Here is an 11,029-nt window from a genome sequence, read left to right as displayed (position 1 = left end):
AATATTTTCAACAATACAACTTAACATTTCAGAAGAGAATCAACTCACTTATTCAGAACCTAAGAGCTTCTTTCAGTTCTGAAACAACACACCAAATATGTCTTGTTTTCCATTTAACTGCTCCCTAAAGAGACAACTTTCCGCTTCATCAAAAGTGTTAGTTCAACAAACAAACAACATTGGCCATTTGACATTTCTTCTATGCTCAACAAAATAAATACAATGATGCAGTGGAGAAAGAATATTACGAAGGTAAAATAAAATAATTCACATCAAGATACAAATATTTAAGGTGCACATAGTACCAGCTATTTGCCGTAAGAATTAAAGTATACCGTATTTATTCATGATAGTCACCACCAGAACGAAAGGTTACCCACATTACAGTCATTGCCGGTACATTCTTGTTACTGCCATGTCACTGTTAAATGAGACTTCAAGAGTAATCCTTTATGTAAGGGTCATGAGGCAGAACCGATGCAACTTCAAATGCAGATATAACCTTAGTTGTCATTTGCTGTCTTTCTGAGCAGAATTCAGTGTCCTCCCAAATTTCACCACCACATACTGATTAGTTTGCCTCAGTGGAAGAGATATTAATGTAACAATGGGCCAACTATTTGCACAAAACAGTGATTAAATAAGAGATGTATTATTTTTCTAAGAATTGAACAAAATACAGAAGCTTCACCAACTATACTTACTACTTAGATGATAAACTGCCACTCACCATACACTTTTTTCAATGAAGAACACTGCTATATGTGTAAGCTTTCAGCCAGAAGGCCTTCCAAAACAGAAAAAACACATGCTCATGCACGAACGACCACAAGCCCTTTGGCTTAAAGCCTTTTCTTTGTGCTGAACTGCCACTCAGCATCTCCCCTAAATGGTGAGTAGGAATCTTTTTTTTCATAATACTGTTATTGCATCCATGACTTCCCATTTGATGAACAGTACTTACTATCACATCAAATATTATTTGATTTTTCACCAAGACTGGAATCAGTTTCTTCTTTTTGTGGATAACAGTATGCGAAAATAAATCCAACAGATAATTATGCTGAACAATGTTTTTCTCAAACTGAAAAATTGGCATTTCAATCAAGCACGGGATCTCCAAACATTCAGGAAACAATTGGGTACTAAAGAAAGAACCAAATGTGCTTTACATTTTCTTTATTCGAGATTCCGTAGTTATCAGAAAATTGAGTTACGAATGAAATGGCAGGACTTTTATCAACACTGATAAAATAACTATTTCTGACAGCTAAAATGCTTAGAAAAATATATAAGTACTTTAATTTCAAGAATTTTAATAATTTACATTCCCGCAATGCTTCTTTAAAATAAAGTGTTCAAAAAAAATAGTGCTCTATGTAAATATCAAATTACCTCTGGCTACTTCCCTTTCTTTACACATTACTGTAAATGCTCACAAAAAATATTCAATGTGCAACACCAAATCTATGTTAGTACAAACCACATGTTAAATCAATAAACTTATTTCTTGAAATCTAAAATTTGAATGCATTATATAATAAGCAGATTTACAGCTTGGACCTTCTGGTACATGCAAAATAACTAAAATATGCACAATGAGTAACAACTGATGTTTTAAATTCATACATTTTAAAAAACTTCTCCATTTATTCTCTTTTCAACAGGAACAAGGCAAATAGTTTACAGATAATTTTGTTTCCAGCTATCAGGACAAGACACTCTTCCTACAGGCTCTAGATACTTTTTAACTTCCAAGCCTGTTTCAGAGTAAATACAAAGGAAGCATTGTATGGGTAACAGTGGAAATTATCTGGATGCACCAGTCAGGATACTTCCTATATTTACAAGATTATTTCAGTTTTAAGCACCAATAATCATCACTATTGGTTACAAAAGAGGTAACATGAGTTATGGATGAAGACAGAAATATCACTACATTGCAGCTAAGTTTCACTGCAATGAATGCAGTTATTTTGATAATGAAAAGGGGTATTCGTTATGTAACTGGAGTCCACAAATGCACCCTATAAATACTGGAAGAAGATGGGACTTTTTAAATGGAATGCTCACTTAAGTCCTCTGAATATATTTACTGAGTATATATATTACAAAACCCTCAACTATATACTACTGTTCAATTTTGATCTCTCCAGTTCCTTCTTACAAAGAATTAATATTCCGAACAATTCACATTTTTTATTGCTTGCTTAGTTTTCCACTTTTGTACACAAATGTAGTCAAGGGTTATTTACTGGAATGATTCTTTATATAAAATATCTTGTAATATCAAGAACAATAATTGCTGAACTGCTTTTAACCTCTCAAAATAGTCTTCATTTGCAGAGGAAGCAAATATTGCATTTTACTTCATATATAAATATAAAAAATTATGAAAAATATAGGGCAATTGTCTTACGTTCTGGTATTCAGAATACGGCCACTTTAACAATACTGTACAATTATTTGAAGTGAAATTGAAACCTTGAAATGGAAAGTGAAATTAGAAAATATTTTACGACAACTTTTTCTTACTCTAGCAAATGAAGTGTTATTTTATGCCCTATACCTTTCTTAACAATTTTTATCACTAATATACCTTTCACACAGTCTTAACATCTTCACTAGAGAAAGAACTATAACATTAAACTTACCAAAGGCCACAATTTAAGTGTTATCATATATGTATGTCCTGTTCCTCTGAAACAATAATGCACCGAACCATGCCGCATTTCTCAAGCCATATGAAAACGTACTGTTTGCTAGGGTGAAACAGTCTATAGCACAACAGACCAAGTCCAAATTCAAAATATTTGCGCCTGTACGAATTACTGTACCAAGAAACAGCACATTAATATTTATCAGCCCTCAACAACCCTCTCAGAGCAATGCAGTTGTTACACAAGGCTTAATCAATGGACATACAAAACCTTACATTTACATATTTTCAAACTGATCAACACGGCGCTTTGTATTGCCCTTACGAATTTCACGAAGAGTCTTGTATTTGTCACGGCCTTGGCGGACATTTTCTCTGTGTATCTTATCCAAAGCAGTTTCCTTAGTCTCATCACGTGACTGTGCAAGATCCTGTTTCAAAGCCTGTAACAAGAGCAAATGATACATTTACTTTTCATCAGAGACAACTTCTTTATCATCTAATGCCCAGAGCTACTCACATATGCACACATCCCTCATGTAAACATTAGACACCCTATCACTATTCCAAGAACACAGTCATTTTATTGACTTCACAGAAGAAGCAACCTGTGTGAGGGAGTAATTCAAGCATACCTTTAACTGATCGTGGAGCCGTTCATTTCGTTCTGCCAATGTCCGTCGCTCCTCAACAGGGTCAACAATATTGTCATCTGTTGCAAGATCTCTGCTAACATCCCCATTTTCTGTTTCATCATCTTCATCATTTTCATTTTCTACAACATGATGGTGTTGAGGTGTAGTTGTAGCTGCCATCAAGGCCTGTTTAACTTCCTCTTGTTTTCTGCGTGCCTCTTCTACCTCTTCCTGCGAAACAAAAATTTTACAGAACACATACTAGTGAAAGGCAATTAAAAAATAAATAAAAAGGTACTTTGCGTAACAGTTTAACCCAATGACTGCTCACGCTTTCACATAACACAGAACTTTTAATATATTAAATTGTTTAGAAAAATCATTTTTTAGAATTTCCATGACCTTCACACTAAACAAAAATGATCTACATAAACATAGAATTTATGGGCAAAAATAAAATTAGTGGTGAAAAATGTGAAAAACACTAGAATCTACAGCACACTATTCATCACCTAGATGTTATACACTGCAAGTTTTAGAACTCCTAAGTCAGTCATGTGGCCAGTTAGGCATGCAAACAGCAAAAATAAAAACATATTTTGCAAAAGTAGCACAGTTTGTGTAAGCACAAAACATGCAATTCAGTTCCATACATGCTGCTTAAACTCACAACCAGAGCCCTTATCTCCAACTGCCTGGAGATACCCATTCGGTGAGTCTTCATGTAAGAACTATTACTCAAATTGTTTTACTGAATGAACCAAATAACTTAATGGCAAGAAACACTGGAAACTAGGATTCTCAAACAAACTGAAGTATTCCAGCACAATGATTCTCATTATCAAAGTACTCTGATGTAGTATAGCAAGGAACTGTAGCAGCACTTGTACGAGTAATTGTGTGTTTTAGTGATTCCAATTATGCACAGCTGCTTTTGCCCGAAAGAAAGGTGTGTAATTGTTAAGACAGCACAATTAATAATGAACATCCGAATACGGAGAACACTAGAGTTTAATTAAAGATGGAGCAAATGGAAATTAAACTGTATAAGCTCATGCTGGTTTTCTTTAATAAGCAAATGAATTAGTAAATAATTATCACTGATCATCCATCAGCATCCTGAAGCAACTATTCATTAAAAACCTGGTATTCCATGTTTGTGATTCTGTAATACAGAACACTGCATAGTATCTGCATGTCTGAAATTTTGCACTTTCCATAAATGTTGACATATCATATCATATCAAATCAAATGATTAATAGAAAAAGAGTGAACAACTGCTGGACTTACAACAAGCTGTGAATGCTGCAGTCTATGGACAACGGGAATTACATGCAATGCAAGGTAATTTACTTTCACTGGAACCATCTTAAACCACTATCTTATTTGATTATGATATCCATATACTGTACAACCCAGCACTCACATTCCTAGAATTAATGCTTATCCATCCTTCATTCCTATAACCCTTGAACTCAACCTCTCAGTTCCTGTGTCTTACCTACCTATCCTTATCTGCTCCCACTCCAGCACTGCAAATACCTTCTGCCTGTCCAACCAACAGATCATCTAGTCTTTCCTACCCCCCTACCCCCTCCTCCCCAAGGCAGAATTTGCTTACACTGCAAACAGCAACCCTATCAAGTTTCCAATTTCAGAAGGACTTTGTCAGAAAGCTTAATTAATTTTAGCAGTCTCATCATGCCTGTCTATGACAGAATGCCCCCTGTATGTGGTGAGTGGCAATCTATCCCTTCCATATTGTCAGTCCATACTAGACTTTCAACTGTGACACTTCCCAGCAATGCCTCTACAATGTGCTGAATCAATAAACTACAAATGCCTTTCTCTACATAAGGAAAGGCAAGAGGTACTTTATCAGCAGTTAATGAATGAAGTATAGCAAAACTCTTGAAAGTTTAATAGTATTATCAGTAATGTTACAAAAAATAAGAATGGGAAAAGAGGGTACCCTACATAAATATGGGTAGATAATACTGATTTTTTTTAACATCTCAATTTAATAAATCACTGCCTGAAACATGTGCTAAGTACTTCAATGTCACACTGTCCCATTAACATTTCCTCTTTCAACAGGATTGTCATCCACTGCTAGATAAAGGCCTCTTCCATACTTCTCCAGGCGCGACAGTCTTCAGCCACACATATCCATGCTGCTCTTCACATTTTCTGACATTCACCTAACTTAGATTATCAGGATTTTTCTTAGCTCTTTAAATGCACACTATGCATTAGCCTACCACACTGTGTCATAATTATGTTAAATAGAGCACTAATTACAATTGCCACCGCAATCAATTCCCAAGTTCTATCTCAACTCTTATCGTGCATTACCAACATTTCCTTTGAAGCAATTTAGAACTACTCCAATGGTTTCGTCATTTGAAGGCCACATCTCACTGCCATTAGCAGAAACAGCTAATGCACAATGACTGAAGTTTACCTGACATGGTTTACAAAAACCACTCTAGGGCACTAACTGACCGAGATACCAATCCTGTTAACTGGTTTTAGGACTTGGTTTGGTCTTAATGTTTGGGCCTACTTTCAAACTTGCTCAATTCACTGCTAGTCTGCACTAGAGGCAAACAATAAATGCCATCAGTAAAATAAAGATGGCTCAGAGGTAATCTATAAACACACTTCTATTGTCACTACCTCACATTAAATAAGGAAACTCTTAGGCTTCTGAGAACTGAATTTCTCAATTGGTAATTAGAATTGAGATCAGAATTTAAAAGAGCTTTGGAAGACTTAAGATCAGTAAGGCAGAGGGGTAGACAATTTCACAGAACTTTCTAAAATCACTGGGGTAAGTGGCAACAGAGTGACTTCACGTAGATGCACAAAATTTATGATACTAGCGATATATCACCAGACTTTCGGTCAAGCATCACCCACACAATTCCAAATATTGCAAGAGTCAACAAGTGTAAGACCTATCAAACAATCTGCTTAACAGCTCATCCATAGAAGCTGCTAACAAGAATAATGTATTGAAGAAGGTAAAATTAAATTGAGGAACTGTTAAATTAGGTTTTAGGAAAGTTAAGGGCACCTGAGAGGCAGTTCTGATGTTGCAGACTATAACAGAAGCAAAACTGAAGTAAAATATAAACACTTTCGTAAGATTTGTTGATCTGGAAAAAGCATTCAATATTGTCAAATGGTGCAACATGTTTGAAATTCTGCAGAAATAGGGGAAGAAAGGTCATATATAATATATACATGAACAGAGAGGGAACAATGAGAATGGGAGACCAAGAACAACGTGCTTGGATTATGAAGTGTGTAAGACAGGGAACAGGGATTTAGTCTTTCACTCTGTTATACATAAGGGGCATTCAAAAAGAAACAAGCCGGAGTCTGGATTGCACGAACCGGTGGCACGAGGGTAATATCGTGGCATGTGTAACGAGGCGTTGTTTTGACCAGAGTGTTGAAGTTCACAGCCTGTTGCTAGAGGCCACACATGCATGTTACGGAGCTAGCAGCAGTACGCATCAATCACCCAATGCTGCCAGTTGCATTGCAAACAGTGACATGGAGTAGTCAACAGAAGAGCGAAGAGGCGTTGTTAGTTTCCTAAAAATGGAAGGAGCAGGAGGAACAGACATTCATTGACGAATGTCCCAAGTGTACGGCAAACACTGCCTGTCCCTTGCAAGGGTCAAGGCATGGCACAAGGGCTTCAGGGAGGGATTAGCATCGTTAGCCAATAAGGCACAGTCTTGAGCACCACACTGCATTACCAATGACATCGTCTGGAGCACAGCACTATGTGGTAGTGAAACAAGGGCTGTAGGGAAAATTGGAACAGAAGAGAATCTAAGCATCTGAAATATGGTACTACACAAGAATGCTGAGAATCAGGTAGACTGTTATGGTACGAAATGAGGATATTCTCCTCAGAATCAGAGGAAAGGATTATCTGGACAACACTGACAAGAAAAAAAAAAATAATTAAAAAAATGTGACAGGATGATACGACATCTGTCGAGACATCAGGGAATAACTTCCTTCGTACTACAGGTAATGGTAGACCGCAAAAATTCTTTACTAGATTGATATGGGCTAAATCAGTGCCGATTTATGAACTGTTAGTAAGATTTCATTGAAATTTAATCAGAAGTGTCTCAGAATCTATGGAGCCCTGTGTAAATTCATTTTGTGTGATTTATGCCCTAAATCCATTCCTAGTTTTCAAATGGTTAAATGAACTACATTCAATTCTAAGCCAGGCTTTTTTTTTTGCGAATTAAAATCCAACTCTGTCAATTTCATTAATTTTCAGTGAATAAATAGACAGCATCGTACCACAATTAGATTGATGAAATTTTACTGCTAAGATGTATGTGGTGTTAATGACAAAAGAATTTAGCAGTGCTATTACTGTTCAAGCATCTTTATCTTGGTTCATCCGTTTTGCAGTCAACACACTGAAAAATTTACTTAACGATTTACCCAAGTAAAAAAGTTATAGTTATTAATTAAACCAGTTTTAAGGGAAACCAATTGTAGATTTGCTTTTTATAGGTGTGGCACACATTTTAACACCAAAGACAAACTTTTCTGCTAGATTAAGTTCACAATTATTAAGTCAGTCATATAATATTTTTAGAACTGATTTGCTTGATTCATCATAGGGGGCAGAGTACAACCATGCATTAACTTGTGATTGCAGCCAAAAACTGAGGATAAGGCAAACTGTAAATGCTATCTGTCAGCATTAGATAGAGGATTGCTGAACACTAGTGAAGGAGATGCTCTAGGAACCTCATTACATACTGCATGGCATTATGGGCCCACTTCACTTCATAAACTGCAGATTACAGAGACTGCAATCGGAGAAAGAATTCTCAGCAGTTCGGCCATCCACTGTACTCACCACAGACTGTGTCTTATTTCCTTCTGTATCCTGAAAGTAAGAAACATTTCCAAAGCACTATGTAATAAGATTATGAGGAAGTGACCATGTTAAAAAGCGTGTGAACAATTTCCTTTATATAGATAACCATGAACAACAGTTGATAACTTCAAGATGCTTTTGTCACACTGTGTTCTGGAAAGTTTTAGTTATCTAAGTTGATAACACCTAAATACTATGAGGTGCACTGAAGTTCTAAGGTTTCCCATTGTCTTCTTCAAAAATAGGAGCAAAGAAAAACTTATGCAGTATGTTCACATGGCACACCCAAAAATGTATTTTGTAAACCAATTTCTGAATACTACTTCTGGTTGGTCCTGTAAACACACTGACATCTGTTTTGGAAATAAGGTTCCAGCTGCCAGATTTCCACTTCCACCACCAATTTTTGCTCCCATATAAACAATGATTTTTAAAAATCATGTCTGGGTTGTCATGTTACGTCCACTTAAAATTTTTTGGCTAATTTGGATGAAATTACTTTATGCAGTGAAGAAGCACTAACAGTAGACTGAGCATGAACACGCTACCTCTAACATTCAACTGAAAGAAACAGCCATTGTGCTGTCGCTGTGTAACTCAGGAACCGTAGCTGCCAATTTACAGACTGCTGTATTTAAAATGGTCTAGCAAAACATTTTCAGAGCTTAACAAGTGAACACAACAGCAAACAACAGTTCACAAAATTCAGTTTTTGTCTTCTGGAAGTTCTGTCGCATGTAAACTTACTCATGGTTCGACTCAAAATATGTGAGCAGACTGTGTACATGCAACAGATTAGAGCACTGTATGGCTTAGATGTGAGCAACTACAGCAAGACTGGAGAGTCATTTTGAAACTACAAATGGCAAACATTTTACTACATAAAAAACATCAAGTGAATATTAGGTTTTTGTATTTGTCTGAGGTGACATGAGTGCAATAGTTCAAAGGACAACAAGCATTGTGCTAACTGATCTGGCAACATTGTCCTACTAGAAGAGACAGTTTTTTGGAAGATCGCTGATTGAGTATGGAAGGTACTGCATACTTTGAGATTTGTGCACAGAATCGTGCAGGACAACCTGAAAATTTAGAAAGTGTCCTCCATTTGGGTGCAACGAATGATTGATTCTCTCTGCTATCACTATGGCAGTCTGCTAGGAAATGTTTACACAGGGTGATTTCATGAATGGGACACTCTTTGACAACTATTAGAATGGGTGAGACTGGGGTACCTCTCAATCCCAAATCAATGCACCAGTCTGTTCAGTGGAATGGCATACTAAAATGTAAGAACAACAACAACATAATTATTAAGGATCAGTGTTGAGTTTTGTATGATGACCATGTTTTGGGACAGCAATGCTGTCATCTTTACTTATGTTCCAACGGGCATTATGGTGACCAGAGTTAGCTATCAGAACATGTGAAGACCAGTTTCGCCGGCCAGGGTGGCCGAGCGGTTCTAGGTGCTTGTCTGGAACCGGACGACCACTACGGTTGCAGGTTCGAATCCTGCCTCAGGCATGGATGTGTGTGATGTCCTTAGGATAGTTAGGTTTAAGTAGTTCCAAGTTCTAGGGGACTGATAACCACAGATGTTGAGTCCCATAGTGCTCAGAGCCATTTGAACCAAGACCAAGTTCCTCTATGCATCGTTAGAAAAACTCATGAAAACGCTGTTCCAGTGATGTTCCACCAATCTTTGTGGTTTCTCACATGTGTTAATCGACCTTAATCCTGGTGATTTTTCGCTATTTCAATCGATGAAACACAGATTCAGAATTATTTGCACTGGCCATGAAATCGTGGTGTCTACAGTGTGAGAGCTGTGTAGAGCTGCATGGAGATTACGTTAAGAAATGACACATTCCAAATGTTTTGTGGGACTATTTCATGATAAAGAAAATCTGAGACTTTAGAACTGTAACACCTCATACATTTCATTTTCATTGTATGCTGAAAATAGGGTCTACAGATATGTGATCCGATTTCAACAGCAAATGAAGTTTCACTAACAACCACACTGGCACAATTTCACTAATACATTCTCTCTCTCTCTCTCTCTCTCTCTCTCTCTCTCTCTCTCTCTCTCTCTCTCTCTCTCTCTCTCTCTCATCCAATGATTCTACTGATAACTTCTTAATTACAAACAGTCACTGCAAGAGGATGAATGTAGACTTACATTCTACTGCAGTTGAATTTTGAGTAATACACAAAGAGAAAAAACTTGAAGTGACGAATCATCATTTTACAAACTAACATCTATTCCCTGTTATTAGCCATGTTGTCAAACTCAACATGCTGTATGTATCTTCATGGTTTGATGTTACCAACTAGTATTTAACAATTAGTAAAAGTAACTAGGATGCCTCAGTACATACAGGGTGGTACAAAAAGGTATGGCCAAACTTTCAGGAAACATTCCTCACACACAAAGAAAAGATGTTATGTGGACATGTGTCCGGAAACAATTTCCATGTTAGAGCTCATTTTAGTTTCATCAGTATGTACTGTACTTCCTCGATTCACCGCCAGTTGGCCCAATTGAAGGAAGGTAATGTTGACTTCAGTGCTTGTGTTGACATGCGACTCATTGCTTTGGCATTGTTGGTGATGTCTTGATTGGGCCCCATGTTCGTCCACCTATGCTCAATGGAGCAGGTTATGATTTCATACGGGATACTCTACCTGTGCTGCTAGAACATGTGCCTTTACAAGTAGGACAACATGGTGGTTCATGCACGACGGAGCTCCTGCACATTTCAGTCGAAGAGTTCCTACGCATCTCAACAACAGATTCG

The 11,029-nt window shown here is 37.0% G+C and overlaps 1 protein-coding gene across 2 annotated transcripts in view; it reads right to left on the bottom strand.

The window, feature by feature from the left end:
- Nucleotides 1-1,162: 1,162 nt before the first annotated feature.
- Nucleotides 1,163-11,029, bottom strand: part of LOC124617025 (moesin/ezrin/radixin homolog 1) — a 90,374-nt gene continuing 80,507 nt past the window's right edge. For both annotated transcript variants that reach the window (XM_047145233.1, XM_047145232.1), the window contains 2 exons: nt 3,295-3,525; nt 1,163-3,102 (listed from right to left, as the gene is read on the bottom strand). In XM_047145233.1, coding sequence (XP_047001189.1) covers nt 2,938-3,102; nt 3,295-3,525 — 396 coding nt within the window. In that variant the 3' untranslated portion in view covers nt 1,163-2,937. The remainder of the gene's footprint in view (nt 3,103-3,294; nt 3,526-11,029) is intronic.

This window comes from Schistocerca americana, chromosome 1, assembly GCF_021461395.2.
Source record: "Schistocerca americana isolate TAMUIC-IGC-003095 chromosome 1, iqSchAmer2.1, whole genome shotgun sequence".
NCBI lineage: Eukaryota > Metazoa > Arthropoda > Insecta > Orthoptera > Acrididae > Schistocerca > Schistocerca americana.
This window is presented reverse-complemented; position numbering and strand designations above follow the sequence as displayed.